The 14,112-nt window shown below is 36.3% G+C and overlaps 2 protein-coding genes across 2 annotated transcripts; one reads left to right on the top strand and one right to left on the bottom strand.

The window, feature by feature from the left end:
• Positions 1-4,445: 4,445 nt before the first annotated feature.
• Positions 4,446-6,941, bottom strand: LOC104749886 (putative N-acetyltransferase HLS1). The gene is made up of 3 exons (XM_010471596.2): positions 6,561-6,941; positions 5,510-5,860; positions 4,446-5,206 (listed from the first exon to the last, which is right to left on the bottom strand). Exons 1-3 carry the CDS (start codon positions 6,753-6,755, stop codon positions 4,574-4,576), a joined length of 1,179 nt encoding a protein of 392 aa, XP_010469898.2. The 5' UTR covers positions 6,756-6,941; the 3' UTR covers positions 4,446-4,573.
• A 3,057-nt stretch (positions 6,942-9,998) lies between these two features.
• On the top strand, positions 9,999-12,311 carry LOC104749885 (pentatricopeptide repeat-containing protein At2g30100, chloroplastic-like). Its single transcript, XM_010471595.3, has 2 exons — positions 9,999-11,262; positions 11,398-12,311. The coding sequence occupies exons 1-2, from the start codon at positions 10,528-10,530 to the stop codon at positions 12,175-12,177; spliced, it is 1,515 nt and encodes a 504-aa protein (XP_010469897.2). The 5' UTR covers positions 9,999-10,527; the 3' UTR covers positions 12,178-12,311.
• Positions 12,312-14,112: the final 1,801 nt, after the last annotated feature.

Raw genomic sequence — 14,112 nt, 5'->3', positions numbered from 1 at the left:
TGAAGAAGCATCTTTATAATAGAGGATTTATGCCAAATTACTATGTATGGTTTCGTCATGGAGAGGGTTGTAGCAGTAACGTTGGAAGTAGTAGTATGAATTATGCTGTTGATCAACCTAGTAATTATGGGCATCAAGAATCTGATCAATTTGGTTTTTATGGGTATAATGAGGAAAATAGATTTCATGATATGGTTAATGATGCATTTCATGAAACTACTGCTGCATTTCCTGAGAATAATACGGAAGAACCCAACGTAGATGCACAACGTTTTTATACTATGTTAGATGCTGCAAATCAACCTATCTACGATGGATGTAGAAAAGGGCATTCTAAGTTATCATTGGCATCTAGGATGATGACAATTAAAGCTGATAATAACTTAAGTGAGAATTGCATGGATTCTTGGGCTGAACTCATTAAAGAGTATTTGCCACCTGATAATGTATCGGCTGAGAACTACTATGAAATACAGAAGTTGGTTGCGAGTCTTGGATTATCATCTGAAATGATTGATGTGTGCGTTGACTATTGCATGATTTTTTGGAAAGATGATGCTAAGCTGCAGGAATGTCGGTTTTGCGGGAAGCCGAGATATCAACCTACACAAGGAAGGACGCGAGTGCCATATAAACGTATGTGGTACTTGCCTGTTGCTGATAGATTGAAACGCCTATACCAATCAAAATGGACTGCAGCGGCAATGAGATGGCATGCGAGGAATATGAGTGTTCCTAACTAATCCCTCGCAATTTTAAACATTGCGAGGGAATTGCGAGTATTTCTTGTTAATCTCTCACAAAATTGTAAACCCTAGACACTCAAATGTTACGAGGGAATTAAGAGGAATCCTAGCTAATCCCTCGCAATTTAAGTTTATTGCGAGGTAGCCTAGGTAATCCCTCGCAAAATATTGCTAGGGCTTTGCGACGCTTTAAAAAGTTTATATATACAAGACCAATCGTGGTTTGAGCTTGCTCAAACCCAAAACACTCGCCGTCAAACCCTAAACGCTAATTCTCTTTCTCTTTCGATCGAACCCTAATCCTTTTCCGATCTTCTTCTTCCGATATTCTTCTTCCCATCTTCTTCTTCCGGTGTTTTTCTTCCGGTGTTTCTCCTCCGACCTCGTCCTCTCTGGTGTTCTTCTTCCGACCTCGTACTCTCCGGTATTCTTCTTTCAGTGTTCTTCTTCCGACCTCGTCCTCTCCGTTATCCTCTCTAGATCTGAAAGGTAAATCTTCTCGCATATGATTTCTTCTTCTCTACTTTTGATTTGATTTTATTTCGATTTCGTTCTTGTTTCGATTTCATTTTGCTTTCGATCTATCCTTTCGTTTTGATTTAGATGTCCATTTTATTTGTTTCTAGATGTTTGGAGGCAACGATTACACAAGATTCCTGTCGGATCAAGGTTTAGCCACTCCCACTACTTCAAATCCCTCTCCCACTACTTCTAATCGTCGCCGTCCAACCTCCGGTGCCTCCAGTTCTCACAACCCAAACTCCGGTTCTCAGAATAGCCGCCGTCCAACCTCGCAGCACCTGCCTGTCACGCTTCCATATAATACGCCTTCACCATCTCCCGTGCATGGTGGCTCTGTGGCGGATCCTGAAATTCCTGCGTCTCAACCCGCGCTTTCCTCGTCTACAGTCATGTTCCAACGTCTCAACAACCTGACTTTGGAGGAGTTACTCGATAGTCCTGGTCGATCTAGTTTAACTAAACTAGATCCGCGCCGACCTCCAGGAACTCTGTGGTAAGAAATTTCTTTTAAGTTTTTAATTTGATAATATAATTACAAAGTTGTGTTTGCATGGATTCTGAAAGTTGAATTTACTTTGAAGGTTTGAGCAAGACTCCTGTGTTGCGGCTACTGTTCGAAGCATCTTTGAAAGAGATTTCAAAGAGCCCCATGCCAATTGGACAAAGACGCCAACTAAAGTGGTAGACCGTTGGTATGAAACGTTTGCGGTCAGTGAAATCTCTTTGTTTGCTATTTTACAATATGTTTTTTTGCTTTAATTAAATATAGACTAATCCTTTCTTTTATTGGAAGCAAATTTATAATTGGGACCGTTGCATAAACGATAGAGTGAGGAAAGAGTTTGAAGACAAGTTGAAGGACAGGATGTGTGATCAAGTGTCAAGGTGGAAGTTAAAGTGGAAGCTTAAAGGCGATGAGGCAAAGCCACGGTGGATTGATCCTCAAGTATGGGAGGGTCTTGTTCGGTATTGGCTTGATCCAAAATCAGAAATCAAGAGCATCAACAGTCGGAATGCTCGCTATCATGATCTGGATGGCACTGGAATATACAAGCACCGTTCAGGCCAAACTTCGTTTAAAGCCCGTGCTCGAAAGCATGTAAGTTCCTTAAGTTTTTTTTTCTTAAGATTAGGCCTTCAGACACTCTTTTATTTGTTAACTAATCAACCTCTTTTTTGTTTCTTTCAAGTCTGAGATCACTGGGGAGTTAACTCCGGATTTCCTACGAATCTTAGAAGACACTCATCGAAAACCAGATGGCTCATTTACGGATGGCAAGTCCGAGTCCGTGTTCAATGAGGTGTCGTCCAAGATTCAAGAGTTAGAATCTGAGCTTTGCACAGGGGAGAATGGAGAGAGTTCTGCTTCTGGTGGGGTGCCCATTCATATCAAAAACAAAATTTACACTGAGGTAAGATAAACGTTCTTAGTTCTTTTTAAAAAAAATACTCAATGGTTGAACTGTGTGGTTAAGTTAGTTTTTAGTGCTTCTGGTGTGTTCAGTTGCCAATCGTATATTGCTATCGATTGTCTTGTTAATGATTTTGTGATATCTTAGGATTGTTTTGTATATGATAACTTACGATTGTTTTGTATGTGATAACTTAGGATTGTTTTGTATGTGATAACATGCGATTGTTTAGTTTGTGATAACTTCCTTGTTTAGTTTGTGATAACTTGGGATTGTTTAGTTTGTGATAACTTGCAATTGTTTAGTATGTGATCCATTGTTTTCTTTTGTATGTTTGTAACTTGTCGTTTGTTGTTTTGTTTTTAGGTTGCTCCGAAGAAGAAAAACAGAATTTTTGGGGTTGGTTCTCTGCAGTTTAAAGCGTCATCTACCACTAGCTGTCCGCAACCTCTGTCTCCAGCTAATGATCCGGTTATCTTGGCTCAGAAGCTTGCTGCCGCTGAGGAATGCATTCAAACCCAGGCGACTCAAATCCAAACCCAGGCGAGTCAAATCCATGAAAGTAGTCAAAGAATGCATAGCTATGATGCATACTTTGACTATCTCGCGGAAAAGGATCCTGAGTTTGCTGCCAAGTTTCGATACCCGACCAACCAACAAGGGAGCAACCCAGAAGGCACCAACCCAGAAGGCACCAACCAGGAAGGCACCAACCCAGAGGGCAACACAGGTGAAACGGGAGCAGCTGGTAGCCAAACTGGGACCAGAAACGTGACCTCTCTCTCTCAATCCTTTTAAGAACTCTTCTCACTTTGTTCTGATATCCCCGTGAGGGAGAAAACTTAAACATGACTTTTGTTTTGTAATATTTATGTTTTATTCTATTTTGAATTTTCAATTCTGTTCTTCTTCTTATTATTATTTTTTTAACATCTAAAACATTATTCACAAAAAAAAAATCAAACATAAAAATGGTAAAAGAAAAAAAAATTAAAAATGAAGAATTGCTACAAAATTAGCGAATACCAACAATACTAGGCAGATGGACGTCGCAAAGTAGTCGCAAAATTTGCGACGGATCGAACATTGCGATGGAAAAAAGTCCTCGCAATTTGCTTGACAATTGCGAGTACAACCGTCTCTCGTAATGTGCGTGGGATTTGCGAGGAATATATCCCTCGCAAATTGCGTTAAATTTGCGAGGGAATTGCGATGTCAGCTTATTTGCGAGAAGCGATTTGCGAGGAATAGTTGTGTCTCGCAAATCCCTTGCGACTGTCGATTTGCGAGGGAATTGCGATGGATTCTTCCATCGCAAATCGACTGTTTTCTTGTAGTGAGATTACACTCTAATTCTTATGAAATATCATTTTAAATAAAATCATATGGAAAAGACTATTCTTTAACCAATTTATAGCTCAAACAAGATAGGAAGAATGCTAAGGACAACAAAATGGTGGCACCTACTTGAGGAAATCTTTCTAGATTTTATATGGAGAACAATGATTTAAATCATTTAATTATCATACAATAGATCCCGAAATAAAACAAAAAATCATAAATATTATATAACTATATGTAGGGTTCAGTTCTCTCGATATGTCATACTAAGCAAATATGAAAATTCAAACCCCACAACATGTCTTGGATTCATAGCGGTTTACATTCAAGCGTTTAGCATATGATTGAAGAAATCATTTGACGATACAATCTCTTTAATGTAGTCTTACACTTAGGTTTAAAATCAATAAAACTATCAAGCGAAGACATAATTTCATATATAGCTAGTCATTATTCTTAGGAGAAAGCAAAATGATATTCGCATATTTTGATATTCGGAACTTTAATTATCATTCGGAAAAAACATGCCATGGATCTCCCTAGTTAGCTAAGCTACACATCTCTTGGATCCACAAAGAGTGAAGACCGAGGTTTCGATCTTAAGCACATTTTGCTAAACTCACTCAAACCGTTCATCTCCTCCTCGCATTTCAACGGCTTGATACACCACATATCATCGTCACATGAAAGCATTTTCCAGTGTGGAATACACCTACCCAAAGAATCATCATCGCCGTTGCTTCCTCCATCAACCTCCACCACGATGACTTTACATGCGCCAGCATCATCTGACGCAGCCATGTTATGAACGTGCTCACACAAAGCCCTAACGAGTTTCCCACTTAACGGACCTTCCGCGTGAACCCCGTAAAGGAAATAGAACCCAAACGGAGTAAACAGGTCAGGCAACGACCTTATTCCAAATAACGACAAAATTTTACCGAAAAGGTTGGAAACTTTAGTGAGAAGCAAATAGCTCAAAGGAGCTTTTTTGATCCTAAGGTTGAAGACTTTGCTACTATCCCAAACACTAAGCATTGCCCAGCTTCCGATGTTGTCATTCTTGTAGTAAGCCACCCATGTCCCGACACTTAACCTGTTCCGCAAGATTTTGTCTATGTCGTCCGGGAAAAACTCCGTCGTCGCTGCCACGTGTCTCCGGTACAACGACTCGGCTTCTTTCACCTGTCAGTTCAATTTTTTTTTGTTAATGTTGATTTTTTAACGACCATATAATAAATGTATTTTGTAGATTTCTTATTAATGATTTTATATATGATGGATTTAATTCTCACGCTATATATATATATATATATATATATATATATATTTTGTAAAAATCTTATATATTCTAAATATTGAAAGAAATTCAAGATATAAACGGAACTAAAACGTCTAATTAAATTATACGAACTTCATTTGAACTTTCTCATGATATGGTTGGATTAAATATAAAAAACATTACGCAATGTATGTGTATAAAGTCACCTTTAGCATCCTTATTCCGATGTCGGACGGCAGTTTTAAACTGCCACCAGGGTTGACGGGATTGACCAGGATTGCGGGGTTTCTGAAGACGTTATAGCCAAGTGTTCCGATGAAGAGACCGAGAGAGGCTTCATTGTCCTTTTGAGTGGCCATGTAAGCATAGTCAGCATTATGAGACACGAACCATTCCTCGAGCTTTCTCACCAGAATCGAGCCAATGCCACGGCGTCGGTACTGAGGCACAACTCTGAGACCAAGAACGTAACCCACTCTTACTGACTTATCATGAAACTCCACTGGCTTTACTGAGCCTTGTATGGAACCCACCAGCTTGTTCCCAACTTCTGCCACCTATTAATTAAGTAAGGTACATTAATTTGATAAACGTTATTTATATCGATCCAATTAATAGTACTCCACTTCACATATTTTACATAAATAAATTAACACATTTCAAGGATTAACAAAACCTTAACGCTCATACCAAGAAAAAAGGTTTAAGAAACCCTAGCGGAGTTTGGCTAATATAGAACCATGTGTTTTAAATAAAGTAGTTCGGTTACCTGTGGCGGATCCAGGAGGAAAATTTACATGGGGCACAAATAAATACGTGCCCCACCTCCATTACACCAATATCTAAAAATTTACATGGATCCAGGTAGTTCTGTTTTAGATGATGTTTTAACATTTTAATTAAGATATATTTACATGCCCAATATACAAGTTAATTATTCCATCTCTATATTTGATATAAACAAAACTATCAAAATAATCTAAGAAAATACGAAAATTAAAACAACATTCAAGCAAAAAGCTTATTTCATAACAACACTCTTTAAAACCCGAAGGAAAATATAAATATTACATGCGAAATTATATTACCGTAGTTCAAATTTGTCTTTTTTTTTCTTCAGCAAATTTTAGGCTTTCGAAAAAGAAAACCATCTCATATTCTGGTTTGATTTTTATCTTAAAATAAAGAATAGTCCTTAATTAAGAGAATAATAATAACAAGAGAGAGAGAGAGAGAGAGAGAGAGAGAGAGATTAACCAGCATAGTGAAGAGAGGACTGTTTCTGATCCTGCATATCGGATCGCCTAAACTGTCTGTGGAGAGAAGAGTTTGGGCGTCGTGACCAATCTCACAACTCTTCTCCACACGATCCAATTGAATTATGTCCCTACGATCATCGTAGCATCTGATCACCACCTCCCCATCAACTTCTTCTTCCCATTGCCCCACCATTCTCTATCTCTCGTTCTCTTTCCTTCTCTCCCTCTATAGGGAAATGAAATAAAAGGAGGAAAAAAAGTTAAAATGAAAATTAAGAGGGATAACAATTCATACAAGGAGAAGAAGACCCATCAAATGACATTAATGTGGAATCTTATATATAGAGATACAATATGGAAGTTAATAAAGTGTCCGGATGACTAAAAAAATAGACATTTCATTATTGTTTTGTATATTAGTTGTAATGACAATTTCATTGACTCCAGGAAAATAGTTTCTGTGAAATCTACAATAAATTTTGTAGACTAAAAGAAGATTTTAGAAAATTTAAAATAAATTTATTATTTTGGAAACAATTTTATTTATTGGATAATTAAATCTTAAATACGAAATACCATACACTACTAGCTACTACTTTAGGCAAACCCTATCTTATGCGGACCTGCCTTCTAACTTAGGTAAGTAATCCGCAAACTTTGACTCAATTGTTTAATACGATAGTAATTGTTCCACGTTTATGAATGTACCTTCTAAAAGCATTTTATATTTGACATGTGCAGCTATTATTTTTAGTAAATTAGTTTCAGATTTCCTGAAAATAAAATTTTCAAATCTTTGTTAGGCGCTAATGATCATCATGTGTTTGCGTTGAACTTTTCCTAACCAATTCATCAGAAATTATTTTTGTATTGTCTTTTAATATAATTTTTGAATGTAGTTTTTAGTATTTTTTTCATTTGAGCTAATTTGTGTAAGGCAAAGAAAAAAATAACCATAAAACATCAGTTAGACGTCTTGACCGATTGAAAAATTGTGGAGGATTTGGCTAATACTTACCGTTTTTAGTCAAAATCAGAATGTTCAAATGTCTAGATGGCCCATTAATTGTTAGATATTGAAGTTTTAGTGAGATACAATATTTAAAAAGGATGAATAATTTTAGATTAATATAAGTGACTATGTTTGGTCCCCAATAACGACAGTTAGAGAAGTGAACACTCGTTCATCATTTGTCGCCCCTTTACAATTCTCTTTTTCTTTTTGTATGCATTATTATGTTGGTACGTAATTCTGCCTTCAATTTTGATATTGTTTTGTTACAATTTACAACCTCCACAGCAAAAATAAATTAAATCCGAAAGTTTGGTCCAAAACAATAATGAAGGAAATCATGTTGATAGTTTAGAAATGATAGTCTAAAATTCCTCCTTCATATAAACTAATAAAAGAAAGCAATCTTTGTCGAGTTCATCAGCCAGACAGCCACCAATATGTTTGCTGAGCCAGACCTAATGAAAATTGTGGAAGTATTCTTAATCTTTTGGTTGATCGATTGATTAGCATTTCTAAGTTAGCTATATGTGGTTTAATCATCAGAATATATACATAATTATGTATATATCTTATTTATTCATTTAAAGTTTTTGTAGGTATTAGTACACTCCATGTTGAAATTTTTACATTTTGAATGTATCCACTTCCACTCATTGTTGTTCTTAATTATGTTTCCATATATATTGTTTCTTTGTGAATCGTTATATCCGTTGATTATGGACGTGTTGGATTGATAATAATTAATGTGCAAGCTTTATGGATTCGACATATATAGCTCCCACGTACGTGTTGATAGCAGCCAAATGTTTTTGGTCAATTCAATGTCAACGTTATTGCATTCAGAAAATATGTATCAGTTTACGTCTTTTATTGTTTACCAAACTAAAATAAAAAAGGTTGGCAGACCAAAAGCGAAGTAATATAACAATATGATTGGGAGATGTTTTGGGAGTGGAGAGAAGGAGTCGAGAACGAATCATATGTTCGCTAACTTAAACTAACCAAAGCCAAAACGAATACGTAACTCAATAAAGATTAGCAATTTTCTTTTTTAATTTGTTTGATTATATATTCTCATCTTTATGCAATGTATTTCGTAACGTTGTTGCGTTTTTAGGAGTGATGGTCCACAACCACAACAGACTGGACAATTGACATGGAGCACAAGTTTATTGGAGAATAATATCCTCGGATTTATGAAAAGACACAAAGGAGAGATTACGACGAATTAATGGCTTTCAAGTTAAAGAAAGCTTTGAGATTTTATTTTTTTATTTATGTTTTTTTGTTTGATGAAAATTAGTTTTGAGAAAAAATTTAAAACTAGTTTTCAAGAATCCTTTCAGTTGATTACTAGATAGGGACTTATTTGAGAGGTGTTTATAGGTTTTGCCACTTGTCCAAAAAACTTTCAAAAATGACACTTTTTAATATCTAAGAACACAAATTTACACATCATGTTTGAGTTTATTAGGTTCCCATTTTTTTTAGAGTATAGTTTTTGTTATAAAGTGTGTGTTTTATGAAAAAAAAATTGTAAGATTTTATATTTGAAAATGGCAAGAATGGCAAAATTGATAATTATTGAGACAAACGGCAAAAACAAAAAATTTCGTTCCATAAATAGCATTTTGTGTAAAAATCCTGAATCCTTACATCAAAAATTAAGAACTCGTTTAAGATTTTAGAGTGTTTTTATACAATGAGAACATTTGGTAAAATTCGAGTAAAAAATAGCAACGAAAACAAGATTGCTTGTTTTTTTAGAACACTTTATAATAATGCTACATTTTTCAAAATTTGTTACACAAGATATGCAATTTATTCAATGCAAGCGAGTAACTTTATCAAATGAGAACTAAAATTTTGGACTTCAAAATTTTAAGTTTAGTTTTTGTTAGTTGGTCATGTAACAATCATAATAAAAAAAGGTTACATCTCAAAAAGTGTGTTTTCTCTTTTTTTTGTTCAAATCATTTTAGTTAAACAAATGAAAATGAGACAAATTCATAAAACTACAGTAAGCAATTTTGGGATTTATTTTATTCAAAAAAATACATATAATATTTTCTTTACCCATTCATTTTTAATACTCAAAATCTGAATCGTGTATCTATTTTACAACATATCAAAAAATTTGGGGTCTTATATAATAAACGTTAAAAACGTAAATTGTTCGGAAATATTTTATTCGTTCGGGTCTTATAAAAGGCCTTAAAAATAAATAAAGCCCATACCAGATAGGCCCATAAATATATTTGACTCGTTTACAACGTTGTATAAAGTCAAATATAACCCCTTTGTCCAGTTGTCCATATTTCAAGTCTTCAACTTGGCCAACATAGTTGCTGTTCAATAAAATACCATTTTGACCCTTTGTTATTCTTATATAGCCGAGTGGCCAAATTGTATAAAATTTCTACCACAAAAAATTAGACCAAGTCCTGGCATCGACGGAGACCTCCATAAATCAGAGAAATTAGCATCTTAATCTAATAATATAGAAATTACTTCAACCCAATTAATTTTTTTTTTTTTTTTGTGTAACTAACCAAAACTAATTACGAAATGTCTTTTCAGAGGGTTTAGTATCTGCTGAGAGCTCTGAAGCGGCACGATGAACTCGCCATGACACGTAAGCGCTTCGTAGCCTCTAGTTGAAACGGCGGACTCACTTATATACCGTTGGATTAAAAAAGCCACTCAAATCTCAACCCTTCAGTTATTTTTTTTATTTGTTCATTTGTCTGTTATCCTTTCATTGTCTTCCTCACTTGTAAGGTTTCTTTTTAATAATTCCATGGATTTATCTTAGTTTCTTCTACTCTCATGGTGTCTTCTTTCCCAGAAATCACTCAAATTAGAATCTTTAAAGCTTTTGCGTTTCAAAGTTTTTGACTTTAAAGCTTTCTCCAAGAAAAAAGGTTCTTTTTTTTTCGATTACTTAGTTATGGCTTATGCTCGTGGCTTTGCTTCGTTGACCCTACTAAACCTAATCTTCTCGCCGCCGATTTATCTCCGACGAATTTATCAAACCCACGGCGTAAAACCCAGTTCCCGAATTAGCTGTAATCTGAAATCAAACTACTCTGCTGGGAAATTTCGAGACCTGAAACTGTCACGTTCCGTGGAGGTAGACCAGTTCATCACAAGCGAGGAAGGAGAAGAAGCAGAGGATGAAATAGGAGAAGGGTTTTTCGAAGCGATTGAGGAGTTAGAGAGGATGACTAGAGAACCATCGGATATACTCGAGGAGATGAATCATAGGTTATCTTCACGAGAGTTGCAATTGATGCTTGTCTACTTCGCACAAGAAGGTAGAGACTCTTGGTGTACTTTAGAAGTGTTTGAGTGGTTGAATAAGGAAGATAGAGTTGATGAAGAGATGATGGAGCTGATGGTTTCGATTATGTGTGGTTGGGTTAAGAAATTGATACTGGATGAGTGTGGTGCAGACCAAGTGTTCGACTTATTGATTGAGATGGATTGTGTTGGTTTAAAACCTGGTTTTAGTATGATGGAGAAGGTGATTGCTTTGTATTGTGAGATGGGGAAGAAAGAAAGTGCGGTTTTGTTTGTCAAGGAGGTTTTGAGGAGGAGAGATGGGTTTGGTTATAGTGTTGTTGGTTTAGGTTCTGAAGGTAGAAAAGGTGGACCTGTTGGGTATCTTGCTTGGAAACTGATGGTAAATTTTTGAACTTTTACAAGTTTGTTGGATTTTGAGGTTAAAGAGATGTGATATGGATGGTACCCTCTTGTTACTTATCGTTTTTATTGTGGTTAGCATTGTTAATGTGGCTGTGTCTTTTGTTTATATCAGGTTGATGGAGACTATAAGAAGGCAGTTGATTTGGTTGTTGATTTAAGAGTTTCAGGGCTAAAGCCAGAAGCTTACAGCTATCTAATTGCGATGACAGCTATTGTGAAAGAGCTGAATAGTCTTGGGAAGACCTTACGCGAGTTGAAACGCTTTACACGGGCTGGTTTTGTTGCTGAGATTGATGATCACGATAGGGTACTTATCGAGAAGTACCAATCCGAAACATTATCCCGTGGACTGCAGTTAGCCACTTGGGCGGTTGAGGAAGGTCAGCAAGACGATTCCATTATCGGGGTGGTACACGAGAGGCTTCTCGCTATGTACATATGTGCAGGACGTGGACCAGAAGCAGAAAAGCAGCTTTGGAAGATGAAACTTGCAGGGAGAGAACCGGAAGCTGAGCTCCACGACATCGTTATGGCCATCTGCGCTTCGCAGAAAGAGGTTAATGCGGTTTCGCGGCTTCTGACACGAGTTGAGTTCATGGGATCTAAGAGAAAGAAGAAGACTCTGTCTTGGTTGCTCAGAGGGTATGTGAAAGGAGGGCACTTTGAAGAGGCTGCAGAGACATTGATAAAGATGATCGACTCTGACTTGCATCCGGAGTATATTGATCGAGTGGCTGTGATGCAAGGAATGACAAGGAAGATCCAACGGCCGAGAGATATTGAAGCATATATGGGGCTGTGCAAGAGGCTGTTTGATGCTGGTTTGGTAGGACCTTGTCTTGTGTATCTGTACATAGATAAATATAAGTTGTGGATAGTGAAGATGATATGAAGGAAAAGATAATGGAACAATTAGGGAAAGAAGTTTAAGGACTCTAGGCTTAGATGGAGGAACAATTTTTGGGTATATAATAAATCTGTATGTATGTAATAGTCTGTTTATGAAAAGGAAATACTTTTGGACTTGTTATGCAAGCTAAGTACATCAATCACAACATGCTCTAACTCTTATCTGCTTTGCTTCTTAATTTCTTGATTGTTGGAACCTTCTGCAGCGAATCCCTCCACACTTTAAACATTTTTGATTCCTCTGTTATTATATAACCTGAGCTTCCATTCCATTGCTTTCTACGCCTTGTCTTCCTTGAGGTCATCCACGTTGTAAACTCGTGCACCGTCTAATTCAGCAACACAAGAACCAACGTTTCTAGGAACAGAGATATCAACAAAGAGCCTCGCATGATCTGCATCTCCATCTGTGCTAGTAAAGATTACGTTGGCTGCTGCAGCACATTCTAGCATCTCGTCAAGGTGATTCAAAGCGCACAACTGAAGGATAGCTAGTGGCCACTCAGCTTCTGGAATGGCAAGCTTCTCATGCATCTCGAGAGGAGACTTTTGCACAACACGTTTTATTTGGAATGAAACAAGGTTCAAAATGCAAATAACATAATTACATTATGTTAACATGATTGATTCTCTATTATGTTAACAAGGTTTTGATATTTCTTGCTCAATCAATCTTGCTGTCTTGGAGACTCGATTCTCTCATCAATCGCATTCACAATTCCACAGGATGGCCGTGTCAACGCCTTGTACTCCACACCATCTCTCTATGTTGATGCCAAGAATGATGCCAATGTTACTTGGCCTCTCAAGACTGATGACTTTTTCCCGTGAGTGGCTTTACTGAAAAAAATTTACATTCCTACCTTCAACATCTTACTTTCTCTACTCGTGCAGATACGGGGATCGGGCATATGGTTAATGGACTGGCTACTTCTCCAGCCGTCCTGCTCTTAAACGATATGTTTGGGTTCTTGGCGGATACTACTTGGTATCAAACTGCATCCTGGAGTCCCAATTCGCTTTTCCTAGTTAAAATTCTAACATGAACATGGCCTTGCATTTTGGCTTTTTTTCTTTCTTTTCTCTCCCAAATAGGCCGGAAGGCAACTTGAATTTCTGGTGGGCAAGAAATCTGGAGGTCCAAACACTTGCAGTCTTGGGGATGCTTTAGGGATTGCGCAGCAGTCAGCACCATGATACTGTCACTGGAACTGCCAAGCAGCATGTAACTAATGATTACATGAAACGCCTAGCTGTTGGTGCTTATGAGGTAAGATCACTATGGGGATTACATCAAAACAAGATTGATTGAGCAAGACTTTTGCACAACACGGTAACATGCAAATAACATTATTCATTTTAAAATGAACCCAAAATAACACAACATTTTCATAAAAATGTTTTGTAAAAATTGCAACTAGTAATGTTAAATTCAAAAAGAAGAGCTAATAGACGTTTTACTTTGAAAAACAAATTGTTGTTTGACAAATTCATAGTAGTTTTGTGCTTAAATGATATATTTTAGATTTTGGAAGTTTATGATTTGAGTCTTCCTAGTTCCCACTTCCCACTTGGCCACTTCCCACTTCGCACTAACAAAAATACCATATTTGGGATTTTGATAACGCTTTTATAGTTTTAAAATAATTTTCTTTATATCTTTATGTGTAAACGATGCCAACTCAAATATTTATTATCATGTACTATGCGCGAGGATACGTATATAAATATTTAAAATATTAATAAAATATATTGTTGTTTTTATCATTAAAAATTTATAATGATATTCAATAGAAATTTTCGTTACTTTTGAGATTCAGAGTCTTTAGTTTTTAGAATTTTAGGTTAATGTATCAACATGTTGAAAGTATAAGAAATTTGATGATAATTGTAGTACATAAAATATTTTGTAATAATG

This window comes from Camelina sativa, chromosome 16 (assembly GCF_030686135.1).
Source record: "Camelina sativa cultivar CO46 ecotype springtype chromosome 16, ASM3068613v1".
Classification (NCBI taxonomy): domain Eukaryota; kingdom Viridiplantae; phylum Streptophyta; class Magnoliopsida; order Brassicales; family Brassicaceae; genus Camelina; species Camelina sativa.
Note: the sequence above shows the minus strand (reverse complement) of the source record. Positions and strands in the feature narration are given on the sequence as shown.

Coding starts and splice junctions, on each gene's coding strand:
- LOC104749886 (XM_010471596.2), bottom strand. CDS start 6,755: ATGGTGGGGCAATGGGAAGAAGAAGTTGATGGGGAGGTGGTGATCAGA. Junction 5,861..6,560: donor GTCCTCTCTTCACTATGCTG/GTTAATCTCTCT, acceptor CTTAATTAATAG/GTGGCAGAAGTTGGGAACAA. Junction 5,207..5,509: donor TCGGAATAAGGATGCTAAAG/GTGACTTTATAC, acceptor TTGAACTGACAG/GTGAAAGAAGCCGAGTCGTT.
- LOC104749885 (XM_010471595.3), top strand. CDS start 10,528: ATGGCTTATGCTCGTGGCTTTGCTTCGTTGACCCTACTAAACCTAATC. Junction 11,263..11,397: donor ATCTTGCTTGGAAACTGATG/GTAAATTTTTGA, acceptor TGTTTATATCAG/GTTGATGGAGACTATAAGAA.